At 43.6% G+C, this 21159-nt stretch overlaps 2 protein-coding genes across 2 annotated transcripts in view; one reads left to right on the plus strand and one right to left on the minus strand.

Moving 5' to 3' along the window:
- The window catches only part of LOC113459577 (IgGFc-binding protein), a 116509-nt gene extending 101595 nt beyond the window's left edge, over positions 1-14914 (minus strand). The window contains exon 1 of the mRNA XM_074546689.1: positions 14655-14914. Coding sequence (XP_074402790.1) covers positions 14655-14914 — 260 coding nt within the window. The remainder of the gene's footprint in view (positions 1-14654) is intronic.
- Positions 14915-15011: 97 nt separating this feature from the next.
- MB21D2 (Mab-21 domain containing 2) overlaps positions 15012-21159 on the plus strand; it is a 57827-nt gene continuing 51679 nt past the window's right edge. Inside the window, exon 1 of the mRNA XM_074547208.1 lies at positions 15012-15240. Coding sequence (XP_074403309.1) covers positions 15030-15240 — 211 coding nt within the window. The 5' untranslated portion in view covers positions 15012-15029. The remainder of the gene's footprint in view (positions 15241-21159) is intronic.

A 21159-nucleotide genomic window follows, 5' to 3' on the forward strand; every position in this document is an offset into this window, starting at 1 on the left:
CAGTGGTAAAAGGATCAGGTCTTGCAAGCTCTCTGTTATGCCTATAGAGTTAATTTCCATTAGCAAATTAATTTTCTTTTGCTTTTGTCTAAATGAGCCATGAGTATCCAGCCACCATTACAAATAAGCATATTAACACATTGTCCTTTTCTGTCTACTGCTTCTCTCCTGTCCTGAGTTCATTTGGACACAAGTGACATCAGTCACGTCTGGAGAGATTGCAGCTAGGGTAAGTGGAGGTGGCAGAGGAAGGAAATTGCACAGGTACAGACCTGGCAGCAAAGCAGATACTGCCATGATACTGCCATGAACCAGTCCAGGAGAGAACTGTGCCCATCTCTAAATATAGTGGAAGAAGGGATATGATTTCATGGTTTCATTTGTAATGCAAGAGGCTGTAAATTAATCTTATAATCCAAAATGAACTAAAAACTTCAGCAGATTAATAATGGAGGGTATGTCCACTTATCCCATGCTCACACATCACATACAACTACAGAATATCTGATGGCTTCTGGGTATGAATAAGACTGGCAGGTGCTCTTTTGTTGTCATTATCTACTTCATCATTATAGCTGCAGTTCATCCTACCCCTAATTTTGGTAACCAGGCAGGTAAAAATTCTTGCATCTGCAAGGGTTAGCACACACAAAATTGTATTTTAAATTTGGAGGCCTCTTTTCACCCTCCACTTTCACTGAAGAATGCATCAGTGCTGACTGTTCCTTTCTGGGATGAAGGACCCTCAAGCAGACAAATAAACAAGTTTAAAACTTCTTTACTGTTGCAGGCTCATAGATCTGCTTGAGGAAGCCACACTGCATGGAATACCCAACATATTGTAGGCTGGTTAGAAAAGGTAAATTGGAGTAGTTATGGAAATCTGCCAGCAAGAAAATGAAATTTATCTTACCCATGACATTTTCACTGTAGGGGTCTCTGTGGGGAGAACTGATGACAGCTCTCCAGATTTTACAGTAAACATGTGCTGTTGTTACAGAGATGGACAGAAGCTGACAGACTGACCAACCTTTTGACTTTCATACACAGCCTACGGTGTCAGGTTCCTGGCATGGTGCAGGCACAGCTTCTATTACACATTTCCTGCTGGATGTTGAGTACATATACTTAAAAAGCAAACTAAAAAGTCACAGTTCATTGACAGTAACTGAACAGAACTGAGAAATGATAGCTTGAGGAGTCAGGAGCTAAATTACCTGCAGAGAGCACGGATAGGTAGAGACACCAGCCACTGAGAACTGCAGCCAAAACAGGGTCAGCCAGCTGTCTATCCAGTTCCACAGCGACTCTGCCCTATGGATCTGCCCCCCTCTGCTCGTCTCACAAACACTGCAGTGGGCGGCAGCTCAGTACCTGGGCTGGCTTGGCCAAAAGGATGATTTGTTGTAGTTTTACCCAAAATATTTTGCTGGTTTTTTGTGTCTATTCTACTAATTCCTGAGCAGCTGTTAGAGCCTTTTTTCTTCCTACTTAAAGTCTTCGTTTTCTTCTCCTCTAGCAGCATGTTGTTTACATGCCCTGATCAGAGCAATCAAAGGAAGTTGTGAGATGCCCAATTCATGCAGTTTGACTTTCTGCCTAAAGGTAAGCTTTTTCTTCAAGGCTTGAAGTAATGTTATACAGGCTTCCTCAAATCTCCTTTTTCCCATAAAATGAAGAAGCCAGTTTTACCCAGCTCAAAATGCTGTTTGAAGTAAGATTGTAGCTGTCTATACATCAGTGGGAAACACAAACCTCTGCACTGAATTGATCACACTGGGCTCACAGCCAGTGTCTGGTGTCATCCACCTGCTTCACCTACCTCAGCTCAGAGCTCTGGGGATAAGAAATAAGTCTTTGGAAAAACCTTCTGCATGGGCACTTCAACCCCTCCCCATCTGCAATATAAACATCTACCTGGACTTCTCAGCTCTAGAGCTGAGCACAAAGGGGGGAAAGGGCACACAGAGGTATTTTTAGACACCTCATTTCTCCCCACACTCTTGGCTTGAATGCTGGCTAAAGAAACAGAGAGCCAGGTTATAAAAGCCACAAAATCACACTACAGAGGAGTTGTGGACAAGTTATTGGCCTCGCATGAATGGGATAGGAAATTTCCTTCTTAGCTTCCAACTTCTATCCTACCCTTACTGGTGGTCTTGCCTGCTGCTTTACAGTGCTTCACCATTACTAAAGGACAGACATGAGCCAGCCCACTGCAGACCCACATGGGGTCTGTGCCAGACGCTGGAAGGCTTTCTTGTGCTAATATCCATGTCTTCAGCTCAGGACTTAATCCAAGAAAGAATTCTTTTGTTTTAATACCAGGAAAGAGAGTGTAAAACCACCATTATAATTAATACTTCTCTGAAATATGTCATGCAAGCCAGTCTGGAGAGGACAACACTCTAATCTTTTTGGTGTTATTGTAACCTCATGCCCACAAGGAAAAGCAAATATCAACTTCAAATTAACTATAATACACACAGTGAAAGCTAAGTGGAGTGAATGAGGGGAGCCCAGAGATAAAACAGGCTGCTCTCCAGATATTATTCTGAAAATTAAAGTGAGTGGATGGAAGATATACATCATGAAAATATTCTATTATGCTCAGTGTACTAGAGCAGAACTTTCACCCCTTTAAACTCTCATTAAAATGCAGCCATTTTTGTTTCAAAGGATTAACATGTTGGCTCTAAAGAGAGAAGAAAAATGTGATTCATGGTGTGCTTGGAATTAGATATTGTTAATTGAAAATAACCCTAGGCACCTACACAGTGCTTTTCAGCTCAGAATCTTGAAACTATTTTGTTTGTATAAAATTCATTCATGTAAAGGGGCTGCTAAAAGATGTATGCAGCAAAAATCTCATTGAAGAGTACTGAGGGAGCCCTTGTATGCTTGCACTGTACACTAAGGCAAACATCACTTATGGGCAGAAGGCTTTTGAAAATGTGGGGACTCACTGTCACATAGGAACAAAACACCTGTCTGTAAAAATAGCAGGAAATTATTTATTATGGTTTGGCTGCAGCTGAATAGGTGTCTGTACAGCTAGATAAAACAAGTCCCCTGAAAACTCTGGAGCCAGCCAGTTTTGAACCCAGCATGTGAGAGGCCCTCTGTCCCCCTCAGAAGGCAGTCACCCACTATGACAACCCTTCTTATCTTTTTACTATTAGAGGTGGTGATCCATCTGACAGATGAAGTGTAATTGAGAGGCTCGCAGATAATTTTCTTCTATGTCGTCTATCTGTCCCTCTAGATCCAGGGCCTCATACCTATTCTGAAGTGGCACCTGGGTAGGTGATGGGGATTGGAAGGAATTTTTATCACCTCTCTGAGTAGGGATCCATTTCCACTCCCTCTCATCCACCAGATGTCCTCCTACTGCCTGGCATGGGAGTCCTCTGACTCCTGGTGGGCCTCCCTCAAGGATGGAAGGGCAGAACCCTACCAATCTGTTTCACTTTCCCTAATACTCCTTAGTCTTTCTACTTCCTCCTTAAGCTCGGCCATCAGTGAAAGATCATTCACCTGCTACACTGCTGACAGGCTTCTTCTGCAATGCCCCCTTCTTCTGTAATGCCCACTGATAAGCTCAAACACTCCACATAGGAAGGGGTCTGTGTTGGAGTGAAGATATATCTTCCAAGTCATTTGTTTCTGAACCTATTGCAACTTAGTCTAAGCTTACTGATAAGTGGCGAGGACTCAGAGGGTTGGGACAGTGACGTAATCAAAGTCACACTTTGGTACACAGAGGCAAAATAAGCATCAAGATCAGGAAATTTTGCAAAGTGCCACCAGATGAAATAGATAACTCTGGAATAAAGATGAAGAGAGCACCACATACTGAAAGGAAAGATCTGTTTGAAGTAGAGAGAGCAGGATGACAACTTTCATGTGGCTAATTGACGCAGCAATTCCAGCAGGAAGTCCTGCAACTGATGAGTGCATCCAACACCTCCAAATGCCCACTGGGAAGCAGAGGTGATGAACATCTTTGATAAGCCATTTTTCTGCAGGCTTTCATCCTTTGCTAAGGTAAGGGATGATTTCTCTCACACCTACTAGCCCCCAATGACCTTTTTGTATAATCAGCTGGGGCCTACCCTCGCTCCTGGAAACAGGAATACTTCCTTTCACAGGAATAGATTTTATCCCCTGTGTCTGGGAGGCAGGTCATGAAATAGGGAAAGATACAGGTATAAGACTTAGTGAAGACAACTAAATCCAAAGTGCTCTATTCTATACCAGCTTTGGCTCTGGCTTCTCCAAGGAAGAACTGGCTATAAACTGCATGTAAAAGGCCAGTGATATTAAAGCACTTGGCTCTGAAAGGATCTGGGAATGAGAAATGCCACACAGTAGAAGCTATTACTGTAGTCATTTTACTGTGGACTCTTCACTGTCAGCCTCAAAGAGTGGTGGAGGAGAAGGGTGGACTGGAGGAGGCTGGAGGAAAAGCCATTAGGATGGGCAGAGAGGGCACTTCCTGGACCACACTTAAGTTAGAGCTATGGACAAATCTCACACCAGAAACCCAGAGAAGTCAGTGAAAATGCTCTTATTGTTGTCATCAAGGTCAGGATTTCACAGAGGTCTGACCTCAGCTATATGTAGTCCAAAGTATAGGTCACAGCCTCACAAAGGGAGTTCCAACAAAGCATAGCAGTGGAGTGATATTTGCCTTTAAGCTCTACTATATGTCACCATGGCTTTTACGTCTCATTCTTCTCTTCTATGTGTGACCTCTTCCTAAGACTCTGCATTGAGCTCCCTGCAGAGGTCATTAGTGTCTCTCCTGGGGCAGCATATGTGGAGACAGGGGCTAAAAAACCACATGGGTTTCACAGGAACTCAGTACTACATTCTAGATCCCTGTCTCTGTCCTCAGATAGCTTTCCAAGCACACAAGGGGAAAACACGAGTGGTGTTTCAATTAGCACTCAGTGTGTGCCAGATGTGCCAGGGCTCTGAGCCCTGAGCTCTCTGCTACACTGAGCCTCCCTGTGTTATTGGAATGGCACCTGCTGCTGTGTGCAATGCCTCCACAGAGCACCCCTTCCCTGCCAGCCCAAATGGAAAAGGTGGCAAAATCACTGAGACTCTTTGACTCTAGCAGAAGGGGGAGTTTGATGTCCTGTTATAAAATCACATACAGGGAGAATAATCCTTGGCCCTCATTGTCTCCTGAAATTAACTGAATTTCCCACAGAAATGCAAGGAAATTTTATCTTAATAAACCTTCATTATTTACTGGCTTTACTCTGCTCAAGTAACCAGGGGGAATTTAAACTGATCATTTGTTTTCCTGTGGAAAAATCCCGTGCACTGTAACAGAGGAGACCCTGAAAGGCTTTTATCTTAATTACTGCAGAAAATTACAGAGAATTAGATCCTTTGTAATGGTTTTCTGAATCATCCTTTGGGATTTGATAGCAAGAATATAATTTGCTATTGAATTGTATAGACTAGTGGAATAACAATGCCTCTAGAAAAGTGTTCACTATCTATTAATGTCTATAGGGCTTCCCTATAAAAGGTTTCTAAAAGCCTTTTATTTACAAATATTTCCAGGGGGTTCTATTATGCTGTTCACCTTTGTTTATAATGCACACTCATTAGAGTAAGAAGGGCAAAAATAGCAGAGATCAGAGATCTGGTTTCTGGGAAAAAGGACTGCATGGAATTACAGGACATTGTCTTTGTAACCCTGTGAAAATGCATCACATAGCCAAGGAAGGCAGAAACAAGTTAAGGTTGTCATCCTGCATGGAGTTACTGTTGGCAGACCCTTGTTCCCAGCTAAACTCTGCAGCTTTAGGGAGATGCAAAGAGCTTTACTTTGTATTACAGGTCCCTAAACTAACACAGTACATTGACAGTGGAATTTGGTCATAGCCTGAAAGCTTGCATGCAAGGATCCATGTTTGCACGTGTAATATAGCAATAATTGATCAATTCCTTGTTTACTTCTTCAGCTGAGCAGCAGCCAGGTCTTTCAGCTGCAATCCCAGCTCCCTCCTGAGCAGACTGTGCTGTACACCACCTGTTTCTTCCTCTCCTAGTACTTGTTGAACTGACAGAAAAGGGCTACCTGAACCCTGCACTGCACCCTCACTTCCACCACACAGACATCAAGGGAATTAGGGTGTAGGGCAATAGAATATAAGGAAATAAAGATAGTGTAGAAAGTGATCTTACCCCTAAAGAGTTGCAGCTGGGCCAATTATCAAAGATTAGGTCTGACTTTACAGGCCACAGCTGTAACCAATGAGAAGCAGAGTGGGGTGGCTGGGTAAGCAGGGAAATGGAGTTAGTTGCTTTCTTTGTGAAAAAGTCAGTGCTGTGAGGAGACGCCCATGAGAAACACCAAGAAGGTATGAAGCCTTTGTGATAAGGAGACAACAGTATGGAACCCCTGCAAGAAGATGACAACATTAGGGAAAACTGTCTCAGTTGTGCAGTGGTTTGCTACACAGATCTGGTCTCCCTGTTAACATGCTGAAGCATCTGAGAGATGCTTGCAATGGCAGCGTGGTGGGGCACTGTCAGGTGCTTTGTGTATTTGGGAGTGATACCAAGCACCTCTTCCATTCCCCTGGTCAGCAGTAAGAGCCATACAGTATCTGCTTTGAGAGTTTTCCATTTTCCATCCATGGGATTTTCTGTTCCTTTTTTTTGGTTTATGCTCTCTGCTTTTGCTCTTTTCTTATATGACCTTGAAGGAAAAGACCTTGCTGAGTGTAGCTGTGTGCTATTCAACAGAGTTTTTACTTCACCATGTGGTGAGGAATATGCTGAATGGTGCCTGACTCCAAAGTGTGCTGCCAGAGTTACTCTGGGTTTAAGCAGTACAGCTAAGGCTGCCACATGCAAAGTTTGCAGATCTGGGAACAAGAGAAGTCACAGAAAAAGTCTAGGCATCCATCTTCAATCACCCCTTAAAAGTGCCCAGCAGGTAAAATGGAAGAAGAATGTCAACGGCAACTTCAGATTTTGCTTGTTTCTGCAAAAAAGGTGAGGATAGAAGAGGAAACACAATGGCTTTAGGTGACTTTCCAGGTGACAACATGCCAAGATTTCACACAGGAGTCACAGAGGGATTCTAGTACTGAACGATACTGAGGGGCTTTTTGAGAGAAATTAAATTAGGAAAATGTTACAAAGCTGTCCCAACATTGCATACCTGTGCCAGGTATCCAAACACTGCATACCCATGTGTTTAAAGTCCACATGACAAAAGGTGTTTGCTAATCTCAGACTAAAAGGTGCTTTTCATTTTCCAGGAATCCACTTATATTGCAGATACTCACATGCCAGCTGCTAAAACAAAACACTTAAGAATAAATACAGATCATTCCAGAAAGCAGAAAACAGCATGCTCAGTACTGGAAGTGGAAAACAGATTATGTTAGTTAATAGATTTATAAGTTGAACTAAAGCTAGAAAAACCATTCATGTGTGTTGCAGATCTGACCAAGTCCTGGCTCTTTAATGCCTTTCATGAAAAGCACAATTATCTTGATTTTCCTTATCTTTCCTTCCTTTCCTCCCCTCCCATTCTTCCATTATTTTTCATTTGCAATTGTCTGTCTTGGCAGACAGACAAGTCCTGTGTTCAGGACACAAACTCCTACTCATTATTATAGATCTCGAAAATGTTTTATCTAACACATTTTCAGGCTGTCACTAGAATTACAGGAGAATATTTTTTTGTTGTTATTATAGATTGTTCCTGCTTTTTGTTTATCCATCTCAGATTTTCCCTTTCTCAGATATGAACCCATACATCAGCCAAAGCTGTGCTGAAAGCTTCTTCTCAACAGCACAAAAAATGAGCTCTTAAAAATCTGCCAGCAGTGGCCAGATGCAGAGAGATTTTTTTAGTGAAACAGGGCAGTTAAAAACAGTACAGAGCTCAGGCTTCCTGAATTTCATTTTATGTTAATGTATTTTTATTAAAAGAGATGAAGAAAACTAGTAAATCTTCATGCTAATCAAAAGGAAATTGATATGTCAGTGTGGTTTCATAATCATTTACAGATTGGGATATTCTAACAGGAAGCATAACGTTGGGAAAGGCAGAAGAAAGGGACTTTGGGCTTTAAACATGTGACCAAGGGAGGTTTCCTCTTTGTGTGGATGCTGCCACAGGGAATTGTAGCATTTCCTGCAAACCTCTATTTTCCCCACACTCTTATGACCACTAGTAAGAAGTGTGTTCTTCATAGGAAAGAGTCTGGGTGTTGGAGTGTTTCTTGTTTTCGAACTTGGAGAAATAGCCATCTTTTACAGCTACCGCCATTTTTCAGCTGTGGCCACTACACAATGGGATTTGAAGTAAGAAATGATGCTGAGACTGCTCCAAAGAGGTAGCAGGTATGTCTGCATCACAGTTGCTATTTTACTGAGTTTGCATGTAAAGTGCTGTGTTGAAATCTGCTCAAGAGCTGCAGAATATGATGTGAAATTTAAACTGCTGCTGGTAGTCAGCTTGTGAGCAGAGGGGTGTCTCAAGAAATGGTGTAATTGGGTCTGGTGGTCTGTACATCACTGCAGGCACAGACCCACTGGGAACATTTCTGAGCTCCTGGATGGGAAGAAAGTCACTGAGTGAGGTCTCTGAGCACACAAGGAAATGAAACAGAAGTGCTAATGACCACTTCTTCATTGTATTTATATCTGGTTTCCTGTACAATAGAGCCCTGATTGTAATTTGTGGGTTTTGCTGTTATTGTAATACAAGCAATTAGCTACAAATGAACAACAGCAGTGAGTAGACAAGCTATACATAATGCATATAGATGTGTAAGGGAGCATGTCATACTGTTTGTGTTCCCCAAACTGCCCCACCAACATTTATTTATTACATACGGAACCAAACCCAAACACCAAATCTGTATCCTCTCCATGTAGGAGAAATTTGCACATGGGTGAGGGATTTAATGTTCTGGTCATATCCCTGTACCAAAGCATGAGCTCCAGTTCAGCACTGCAATGCAAAGCACTGCTCAGATATGAATCCAAATTTTACTGCTTGAGAAAATCCCAATTTCAAAATAAATTTAATGACAGAAAATTAACATAAATCCAGGAAATGAGCAGCAGAAATCTATACAAACATTGCTTGCAGAGGTCCTGAGCCAGCCCACTTAGAGACGATGAAGTTTTTCAGATCAATTTCAAAAGTGCCTGGCTACAATCTAATGACACTTTACAATAATGAGATTAACACATCACTAGTATATTTTCACCTAAGTAAAAGACAAAAAAAAAAAAAACCAAAACACTGAGGCAAAAATAGTAAATGATCCACCTGGGGACTTTCAGTAGCTGTTGTCTGAAGCTGGTTGAGAATCAGGAGTTTGCTTCTTAGAACCTTACTTAAAAGCATCTGCTCTTCTTTTAGAAAATGTTTTAAGCATCCTGAGTATGGGTACTTTGAGGCTGGCTGTGACAGATGCAATGCTATTGTTTCAAAAAATTTTAATGAGCACAGCTCTGCTGCCACGCGGACAGCTCGATGCTGTGTTCTGCTGACAGGATGCAGATCACAACTCTTCACAGGGGAAGGCTTTTTTTTTTTTTTTTTTTTAATCTGAAGAAGAATTTTAAGTCTGTCAAGGAAGCAACACACACCTTTTTAAAACTGTATGAAGATTGTGGTGTGTGCTGGATGCTATTGGCCTGACATAACCCTTGGCATATTGAGATTGTGCCTGTACATCATGCAGATTTTTTAGCTCCAGACACAAAATTTGTGGTTCCTGGAGGGGGAATAAGGAGGAAGCAGAGCTTGTCATTTTCTCTGGGAGACACCTGGGGGACACTAGGTGTTTGAAGAGGGACACAGCTGAGTATAATCCTTGCTAGTTTGGCTGACAAATTTAATAGTTGTGACCACACATGTCCCATGTGGAGACAGCTCCAGGTGGCATGAGTTATTAGAATTGAGCTGATTTTACCCTAAAAACAGCAGAAATAAAGAGGGAACCATGAATACAACACAGGAGCCAAATTCCTTGCCAGTTCCAGATCTCCAGAGTCTGGAAGTGCTGATGGGGCTCTGTGACTGCAGTTCCTCAAACTCTTGCCCCTTTAAAGCACATAATTTGACAAGCACAGCCAGGGACATGTCCTGAATCCAGACTTCATCTGAAAGATCCTGTGCGCCCTGAGTCTGCGCTAAACCCAGATTTTGCAGATCCCAGCCTTGTGATGCCTGAAGACAGCTACCTGTAAGTGCTGTTTTGAAGATATTTTTGCTGTGTATAAAATTCTGGCATCAGAAGGAAGGGAAAACCTGGCACAATGAAGCACAAGGAGTGCTTTGGTTACATCATTATATTCTGTGACATTCCAGTTTTGTCCAGGAGTCCCAAAAAAGCCTTGCTACAGAACCAGACAAGGGACTGCTATGGAGGGAAAGATCTGAAGAGTGGTGAAGCAGCTGCAGTACACTAGGATATCACCACCTCAATGAAAGTGAGGTCCTGAATGATGTGAAACCAGGTTTCACATTTAGAGAAGCATCCACAGGTGCTTCTCTGGGCTCCTTCCTACTGGGACTGGTGCAGACCTGGGAATTGAGGTCCAACAGAGAAAGAGTACAGGCAGAAGAAAAGGGAGAAGCCTTGGCCAGGATCCAGCTATCAATAGGAAGAGCACAGCTGAGTGCCAAGCCAGTGAAGGAGAGGGAGGAAGATGGCACAGCAGGATCCTTGGTCTGCCACTGAACGACTGTCTCCATGTGAGCAGCTCATTTCCCTGCTCTGTCACTCTTCTTATCTGCACAGACAGCCTGTTCTATAGGCCAGGACCAGGTTCGTGCAGCACAAGGCACAAAGGACTCTTGAACAGCTTAGAAGGTACTGCAATAATACAAAGCAGAAATTGCAGCCACCAGATGGAGAAAATAGAGCACTTCCAGTCAGCAATTTTGTTCCTGGTGAAAGTCCCATGCCACATGAAGCTTTGAGCTACAGCTGCTGCTTTGCTAAGTACAGAAAAGGGAGGTCTTTCTGGAGTCTACTTTGAAATTTTAAAAACTGGGTACAATTTCCATGAAATGAGGGATGAATTTAGCTCATTTTTCATCATGCTCTAATTACCAACTGCAGTGAAATATTCTAAGATGATGTATATCAGGCTCCATCTTATTTCTGGATCTTGCTCCAATTAATTCCCTCTACAGTTTACAGCACCTAAATGCACTGAGCATCAGGCCATGAGTTGCCTGGTCTATCTCCCTTGGTACCCTGGGCCAATTGCTCTTCATAGCTACTGCAGTACTGTTTTGCCAGTCTTAGGATGATGGTATTAATACTCACTTGTTATCCAGCAGTTTTTTTGACCCAGCCTATTCAAGTGTGAAAAGCTTTTTGAGGTCCCAGGTCATGCTACAGAAGTGAGAATAGCTATTTCTTCTCTTTCACATAATTTCTCTGTGGCATGTTGTATTTCTGAATGCTGGAAGTGGGACTGGAAAGAGGGTATCTGTTCTGCAGAAAAAAGGAAGAGGAAGTCTATTTTGAAGGAGGAATAAAGAGGAAGGCTGTTTGAAGGAAAGAGAGAACACGTGGGAGAAATGAAGGGTGAATATGAGAGGGAGAGCACAGATTCTAGTGCTGGTGAGAAGCAGTTTAGTAATCCAGGTTTTCAATCCCTATCCCAAATAAAGTCAAGTCCTCGCTGGCAATTCCTGGGGCCAGCATAACAGAGGCTATAGGTTCCTTCCTAGTCCCAGATAATGCTCACAAGAGGAGCTTTGAGGATGTTGCATTTTTTCCAAAAAGAGTTCAATTTCAGAAAGAAAAAAGATTTGGTAGAAAACTCTGGGCAAACACTATTTGCAATCTCATTCTCATTTATTTGCTCAAGTAATCCCCAGTGCTTGATTTACGTAAGACTTGAATTAACTGTGTATTTATTCAGAGATCTTAAATTACACTGATGTGATGAGGTAAAATTGCAAGCTGATGCAGTTTCAAGGGTATTAACAAGCACATGATGGTGAGGCAGATCCCACTTGCCACCAAGGAATCCAAGCCCATTCAAAGGTTTCTAGAGAAGGTGGTAAGAAGGATCTTTTATAAGTACAACTGCTTTTCATGAAGCAAAATTTATCTTAGCACTGAGGTGAGGTAGAGGGTTGCAGTACCTGTCAGGGACTTTTGAAGAAAATTAAAGCTGTTTGTTTGATGTTGCTCTTGGTGAGCAGTCCTGGTTTGAGCTCAGACACTGAATGAAGCAAATTTTTGGATCTGAGCAATTTCTGAATTATGCATGGTACCGGGAATAAAACAAATCATATGAACAAAAAGCATGGAGCAGCTATGAGCGTAGTATAATGGAAATTTTTTCTAAGTATGAAGGTGACTATAACTTCAAGTAGAGGTGTCATTAAAAAAGACAAAATGAAATCACCATTGCTTCTGGTGTTAGCTGTTCCTCAAGAACTTCAAGTTTTCCACAGGTGCTTAGTGAATTCAGGCAATGAAAGCTAGCTACGAAGTTGTCACTGAATGGGATTTACACCTGTTAAATGAAGAGGGAGGAAAATGATAATGTAAGTCTGTGGTTGATGTGGGTGGAGAGTTGACAGGACCATTTGGAGGTCCACTGAAAGATAGAATCTGAGACAAAATGCTCATAAAGAAATGACTGGAACTTCTAGTATTGAAATATGATGCAGCAAATAGAATATGGTTAGGGAAGAAAGCTATCTGGTCCATGAAGCTTGTGGAGGTCATCAGCTTGAAAAAGATGAAGCAAGAGGATTGGGGATGAAAACTGTAACTGGTATAAAAAGATCTGTCTGCTCTGCCCAAGTGGTGCCCGTGATGCATGCGGCAGAGCTGCTGGAGGTTTGCACCATGTGAAAGGGAAACAAGGAGACCCACACAGCTAAAATGGTTATGACAGGCACGCAGGAGACTTAGAGGTGTTCAGAGACGGACAGGGTTGGTCTTGAAGTGGCTTGGGGCTCAGGAGCTACTGTGACTTCTGTGGGAGCAGCATCATCACCAGAGGGAGCTGTCCGCCTGTATGAGATTGTCACCCCGGCAAGAAACGCTGCAGGGAAACAGCACCAGGGCTCCCAAACCCTGGCAGGGGCAGGAGGCGAGAGAGCTCAGACAGGCAGCGACCGCAGCAGCCTGGAGTGGAGGACATGGGCTGAGCCGGGCTAGCAGAACTAATCCCCCAGGGCAGGCCGCCCACACTGCACACTGCTAATTGCTCTTCTGCAAGTCAGATCCTGCATGGTGCTACTGCCATCGGTTAATTGGATTTTTTTTTTTATTTTATTTTTCTGTAGGCTTTGCTGGGGAGGGAGGAAGAGGAGAGGTGGTTGGTCAAAGTCAGACAAGGCGCTAGTCAGAGGTTCATGTGACAAGGCAGCTGATCACCAAGGCTCCGATGGTGAATGAAGTCGATGTGTGTCAGTCAGCTGTGAGCAGCGTCTGAGCACAACAGGGCCCGTGTACCCAGCAGAGGGCATGTGCACACACACACAGTCCTGCCTGTACCTCTGGGACATAATTTCTTAGATAATGAGCATATCAGTGCCCAAAACGGTATCTATCAGTGGCCACAGGACAAAGCCAGAGGCACCAGGTGTTCTGCTTGAATGGTCTGTGGTTTCTCTTACAGGGTCCAAACCTACCCTTCTGATGAACTTCAGATCAAGGCAATGATTCAGAGGAGCTAGGCAACATCCCGAAGCTCAGGTTTAAAGACTGGCATCTGTATTTACAATGTATCAGGCACACCAGCCTGTAACCTCTTCACATCCGCCAGTAACCTCTTCACACTGAGCTTAGTTTCGCCTTCCAACTATTTATCCAAATGCTCATGCCTGATTTTGGTAGACATATTTTATCATAGTCTGAGACTGAGCTGAAAGCTTTGTTTCCTGCCAAGAATCTTGAGAGGATAATACATATCCAAGCAGTTTACATCCATGGCATCTAAATGCCCTACAGAAGACAAAAACAATGTATTTGTATGCTCCCTGGGCAGAAAGACAGACAGTTCTTCCAGTGGCTGCACTAATACATGTAATGGATAGTGCTGTATATGTTCAATGATGGGTCAAGGCACAGAAGATCAGGCTAAAGCGAGAAAAGCCAATGCAGGTTGAAAAGTTAGAAGGCATTAAAATTACATACAGAAGGAAAGGGTGTAGTCTTGTCGATGGGAGAAATGGATGATGATGAGAGGTCTGGGCTCCTTGCCGCAGGCTACTTGACCTCAGGCAAGTCTTCCGAGATCCCATTTCCCCTTCTTTCCTTTGTCTATGTGGCTCCCAGGAGCTTCGAGACAGGGTTGGTTCAAGCGCAGGGGTTGCTATACTTTATCTTGATCATTTCTCCTAGGACATACCATAAATTAATTTCTTATACATATACATATATGTATATGTAAATCAACCTTCAAGGTAGCGTAAGAAGCTAAAAAGTGATAAGCACAGAATGCTTTGGGGATATGGAATAGCAGAGTTCATAACCAGTTATTAATCCACTTTCAGGACAAGGCTTTTGCTGAAGTTTAAAATAAATTTAAATTTAAAAAAAAAAAAAAAAAAAAAAAAAGGAGAGAGAGAACGTTATCCCGAGCCAGCGGCGTGTCTCCAGCCCCAGCACCCGCCCGCCGTGACGCCGGCAGCTGGCACCCCCCCGCGGCCCGGCCGGCGCGGGCAGCCCCCGCTGAGCTGAGCCGTGCTGAGCTGTGCTGCGCTCCCCCCGGCGGGCGGGCGGGCGCTCCGCGGTGCCGCGGGCGGGGGCCGAGCCCGGGCGGGGGCCGAGCCCGCGCGGCCGCTTGTTGATCGCGGCCGGCGCCGCTCCGGGCTCCGCGCCGGCGGCCAGCCCCGCGCCCGGGCTTGCCGCTGCGCCGCCGCTCGCATTCTTCCATTTCAACAGTGCAAACCCCTCCTTTTTCCTTTTTTTTTTTTTTTTTTCCCTCTCCCTTTCTTTCCCTTTTTTTTTCTTTTTTTTTTTTTTTTTTTTTTTTTTTTTTGCATGAAGATGGCGGCGCCTCTCGCCAGCAAGGCAGGGTCCGCCGGCACCACCAGCAAGCCTCCCTTCCCGGAGCTGGATTTCCGATCGGGAGCCAGGGTGGAGGAATTAAATAAACTCATCCAGGAATTCACCAAGCACGATCAGAGGGAGTACGACGACCAGCGAGCCCTGGAGATCCACACGGCCAAGGACTTCATCTTCTCCATGCTGGGTAGGGCAGGGACCGAGCGGGGCGGGGCGGGGGCTATGCCGGCCGGGGACCCCCGGGCAGGGCTCCCCGCCGTGCGACACCAGCGGAGCCTTTCCCCGCGCCGGCCTGGGGGGTCCCCGCTCGCAGGGCGGCTCTCACCCCCAGGAAACTAATTTTTCCTGTCCTATCCGACTAGCCCTTGGCAGCGATGTATTTATAAGCACAGAGGAAAGGCTGGGTCGCAGAGCTGACCGGTGCCCGAGAAACACGCCGAGCCTGCAGGCGAGGCGAGTCCGGCCCTTTATTGTTTTTACCCCCAACTGTCGAGACATAGGAAGCACAGATTTTTAATTTTTTTTTCTGGACCGCTTATTTTGGCTATTAGATCGGCGGATGCTTGTGCAGGAGCATCTCCCGAACTGCCTTTCTTGCTTAGGTTGCAAAACTCGCAGCGAGTGGAGCAAGTGAGATTGTGGCGGGGGAGTCTTCATCTGTGTGAAACTTTGAATCTCAGGCTGGGATCCTTAAACCAGGGTGAAGCATGTGTTGGCCCTTGCGGAAATCACCTGGGCTCTAGCATGACTAAGGCTTCTTAAGAGTAACAGTAGAATGACTAACAGCTCTGATTCTCCAGGTAGTCAGTTTCTGATAAATATTTACCGTGAATTGACTAAGAAATCACTCAGAGGAATAAGAGCCTTCAGGGTACAAAAGGATGCTCTTTAACGTGCAGATTAGACCTTGAAATCAGTCGTCCAAGTTTCAATCATTGTCTTAAACATACTCTCAGCATTTTTGTGTAAACAGCTGCTGTGGCCGGTGAATGGCTCTTTGTAGCTCAGAGGTGCACATACACCCTTAAAGCATACTTGGCACAAACCGAGTGTATGATCTACATGTACACTGTGAATAACCTACATCACTTTTCTCATCCAGAAACACAGAGCTGTCCTATTGCAATGATTATTATTTTCTGTCTCAAAGGATTGTCTCTATGATAGACCAGTTCCTCTACAGCCATGAACACACCTACACTCTGTTATGAGAATCTGCCTGTCCCACTGGTTATCTTGTAAGGTACCTGGATCAGTATAATTGCCCACTGTATGGGATTTGCACAATTTTATATGTGTATTGCTTTTTCACCAAGGGCTGGACAGGATATAGCAGACTAAATTTAGCCTGAGAACAAGGACAACAAGTTGAAAAGTCAGTAGTGTGTATATTTATAGTTGCAGTTATAAATATTTCCCCCTTCCCAGCTAAACAACAACAAAAAAGATATGATGAAGCTATGGTTGCCTCAAAGCCTGTAGGATTTTTTTTCATAAAAACATGAGCTGGTGGAAGTCATCCAGCATTATGATCTGATACATTTTTCAATCAGGGCTTTAAATAACTGGCTGAGGAAACATGGCGGGATGGGATGGAGCAAAGAAGAGTGGAGAGAAAAAAGCAATAACTGCTGTGGCTAGCAAGCAGAGAAAGCTTTGTATGATCCTGTTTAAGCATTAATAGTCTTTGCAGGGTACAGGGATCACAGATTTTCTTCCTGCCTCGTATAAGAGAAAGCAATAGAAGAAAGACAGAAGAATAAACTGGAGCATGCCTTGTATTTCTGCAAATACACCCTAATTCCTTGCTGTTCATGAAACAGGGAGCCTTAGGCTGTTCAGAAGTAATGTAAATTAATGTGGTTGTCTTTCTTAATATAATGACTGGGAGATGAGCATTCTTCGTTTCTAAATGTATAGCTAAACCATTGGTTTCAATAATAAAACTTATTTCTGTCTAAGTTGTACCTGATAATTTTCAGTAAGTCCTGTTTCTGAATAAAAGAAGAGAATTGAGGACTGAGCCCAGGACAGAAATGGAGATGAGATGTCTGATTTGCCTGCATTAGACCCTAGAAGTTGTGTTTGTGGATCAGATCCTTCTTAGCAAGAGAGGCTCTTAAATCTAAAAGGATTTAACTTATTAATAAATAGCTCTTTCCCCTGTGCCTGATCTCTCCCAAACGTACTGCTCTTATCTCGTCGGGTGATGATAGGAAAATTAAACATAGCTTTCCTGATTTCATTACACTGGTGGATGAATGATAGGTGAGGAGACCTTGTGAAGATTCTCAGATGTTTGTACTCTGCATGGCTTGCCCTCTAGGTCAGACTTTCCTTTTAATTTGTATTAACTCTTTTTCATCTGTGTTGTCTTGCCCTGGCTATAACTGAACTCTGGGAGAGCTAAAGAGTTGGACTGTGAGAAAATTAGGGAGAGGCACTATTGTCGTGTGTTTATCCAAAATCTTGAGTCCCAGGCTTTAGAAAAGGACTGAAAATGACTTGCCTCTCTGGTGGGAGAAGTGAGCATTTTCTGAATGTGGGTGGTTCCTGGCCATTCACAGTCCCTTTCACAGCCACTAAGACCATATGGTCTTGCCAACACCCCCTACCAAAACAACAGGTGTATTTTGGTGCCTTTGTTGGTAAATTCCTGTACTCACACTGAGCTGTGCCTGATAAATTCTTATCTCTTTAATTCAGGTATGATTGAGCTTCAGAGGAGGGAAAGGCTGTAGGAATCAAGAGAAAGAGTGGAGAAATGACAGTGTTGTGTGCTGGCAGAGGACTGGCTAAGACAGGCTGAGACAAAGTCTCTACCTGCTAGTCATGAAAGGAGCTAACTACTTATTCCCTTGATGACTCAGTTTTGGGAGGGTTTTGTGCTTAAAAAGTGATAAAGGAGTATTTTTATCAAATGATGATATTACAGTCAATGATATTTTGATTTTTAAAGTACTTGCTACCATTGTGATGGGAGGTGCATAGCAGTCATATTAAAAACCATTTAAGGGTACCTGACCTAGAGGGTATTATTCCTGCAGTACAAGTACTTTCAGGAAATTCTTTAATGAATACTGGCTGTCTCTTTCTGTTCAGCACCTAAGTAGAAAGTGCTTTAATGCATAGATGTGGTAGGCTTAAAAAAAACATATATTATGCTCTTGAGAGAACATAATTGAACATTGCATATAAAATAACTCCTTGAAATTTCTAGTGCTATTCCTGCCTCAAACCAGCTCATGATGTTTGGAATACTGACTCTAGAATTTTATATAGTAACAAGAGAAAGGAACAAAGATATATGAATTTGTGCAGACTATATAAAGCTATATTCTCCACTCCAGGTACACATCAGGGTTCAGTCATCTAGAGCAGTTTTCAAGCTCTTTAGGTTGGTGTTTTGTTTCTATTTCCTACTATGAGACTTCTCAGCAGAGCCAGAAGACAGATGCTTAGGACATTTCATGCCATTCTCCTTCCTGAGAAATCAAATCAAGGAACAGACTAGTTTAAATTGGTGCTAAAGTGCCTTTTGGGGTTTTAAGGCCTCTAGTGTGTCTTTTTGTCTCTTCAGTGGTTACTTCTGTGGGAAGTGGCCACCAGGGCAGGCCGTACTTTGAGCATCTGCAGCCAGCTGCAACTTAGAGCTGTTGACAAGACCTCTAGAGAGCTTGTCTCAGCACCTGATACAGGAGAGGTGGTGATCCTGTTCTGAGATCATTTCCTAATTCTCTGGTGTCTGCCTGCTGCTGTGCTGGGTGTGCTAGCAAGTGTTTGTGATAGAGGCAAGTCTCAGTGGAAGCAGGGCTGGCATCAGCAAATTATTTCTGCTGCAAATACCAGATTCCCAAATGGAGTGAGCTACCCTGCTGAGTCCCTGCATCAGTAGCAAGGCTTCCAGCTGTTTCCTGGACTCATGAGCCCCTAAAATATGTGCTCTGGAGGTGCAGATTGCTGTGCTGACAACACAGGTGTCCTCACAATAGCTTGCCTTTGTCAGCAGCCTCTACAAGGAAAGAATTTTCCAGTTTCCCCCTGTACCTGAGGTCTGTGTAGCAGAACAGCATTGGCAGTGTGACTCTTGTGTGGGTTTGTGTGGCATTTTTTTCCTCCCCTCCCGTACCTGCCATAACTTGCTGATAAAATCTCTTGTAGATTAGATTTCAGGCATTGTTTGAAGTGTTGCCTGTTTAGGTATGTGTCTAGGATACATCATGGAAATTCTGCGCTTCCTGTTGTAGTGTCAAGCTGATGAAATAGCAACAGGATTGGAGTGATCTCTCTAGGGTTAAGTCTTTTGTGTGTGTGTGCCTTCTCTCAAGAGAAGCCAATCATGATAGGAGCACACTGTACTCTGAGGCCTATGTTAATAAAGGCTCCCTGCTGGCATTCCCTGTGCTGCTGAATGCATAATGCACAGCTGTTAAAAACAACCTTACTCTATCACAGATTTCATTTCTGGCTTCACTTGTGTCTCCTCTCCCTGCAGGCCACATGTTTCTGTATTTGCATTTGAGGCTGGGGGGGTTCTTGGTGGTTTTGTTTCTCTTAATTAGGGGACAATGTACTAAACTGGTAAGGTAAGGCTACAAAGCATTGGTAGCTTCTATTTGGTTGTACCTTTCATAAATCAACCAATTTCTTCTCACTGGGAATTAGTTAAAAAGGTTTGGTAGCCTCCTCTGTCTCTTTGTTCAAAGGGATTGTTGGTCCAGTGAAAATAGACTGAAAATCTTTGTCTCAGTTTGTTTTAAGATGCTGGTATTTTACTTGCTCGACTACTGTTTTGAAACATTAGTCTGTGATGCAAAGTATTTAGTGTAATAGCTAGGAACGTGTCCTGAGGGCACAAATTCTCATGGCAGGCTTGTCAGACTGCCCACCGCCTGTTCTTTCAGTCTGTGGAAATATTTGTAAAAGATTTGGGAGAATACTTGCCAAGCCCAATTATGCAATTATATTTTAAGGGCAATTTTATAATTACAGTGGAGGATGGTAACCAGGATACAGGAGTTGTTGAGGTTTTGACTCTTCCTTTTTTTTCCCTATGTGACTTTGTGTGAATGCTAAAATATTCGGGGCAATTCTAGTTACAAACCAGTTGTTCAACTTCCCTTTAAGCAGCTAGCAACTTTTATAGGTGAAGCTAAATTAAAGATGATTCCAGCATTGCTCAGGAAGGCTGGAGGACATGTTTTATTATAGCTTTGGTAATCTGCAGGTTGGATGTGTGCTCAGAGACCCAGAGTAGCCCATCAACAATGTCCAGTCTAGAGGAAACTCAGAGGGTACAAGTCCTGCCTGGACTTCTCAAAGAGAATCTTCAAACTGATCAGGTTTTTTTAACAGTTAGGTTTGTCTGTCATAATTTTTATTTCACAAATGCCAGGTTCTGGCTTTGTCTCCTGCGCAGCTGAAATTTTTGCACTTTTTCTTGGGCCTTGATAGGTGCACTTTTGCATTGAGGTGCACCTTTAGGGGCATGTCCCAGTCCTGTTAGTGCAAAGATAGTTTTCCCAGGCACACCTCTGGAATCTTCCTCTGCCCTGTTTGTACTCTGCAGGATTGGTTAGGTGAGAAAGTGCCAGGAAGAGATGTGGCTGAGGCCAAGATTGCCTTTCACCTCCAGTCAAGGGGTCTTGAGCTGCAAGGGCTGCTTCAGCATGACACTGGACAGTGATTGAGATGGCAAATTGCACTTCCAAGCGCATCTGTGTGAAAGCCTGTGGTGGCAGCTGCAGGTAGAGGCCCTGGAATAGACCTGTCAGGTTTCTGTGAGTCTAGGAAAAATGACCTGCTGTGGAGTCCATCGCCTTTGTCTGGGTGATGCTGATCTATGAAGCTCACTTGAGACACAAGAGCTGTAGATCATTTGCTGTGAAAGGAGAGGCTTAAGAGTTGAGTGCATTATATAGGGTGACACATCTCCTGGGTTTCCCCTTAGCAACAGCTGGGGTGGTAAGTTCCATGTCCTAAAAGAAAACCATTAATTCTGGCCATTGGTACCTTGGCCTGCTGTCCTCTGAACAAGGAGAAAATTCTTTGAGAGTGACAGTCCCTTCATGTGTACAGCATATGTTCCATTTAGACTATCTTTAAT

This window comes from Zonotrichia albicollis, chromosome 9 (assembly GCF_047830755.1).
Source record: "Zonotrichia albicollis isolate bZonAlb1 chromosome 9, bZonAlb1.hap1, whole genome shotgun sequence".
Lineage (NCBI taxonomy): Eukaryota > Metazoa > Chordata > Aves > Passeriformes > Passerellidae > Zonotrichia > Zonotrichia albicollis.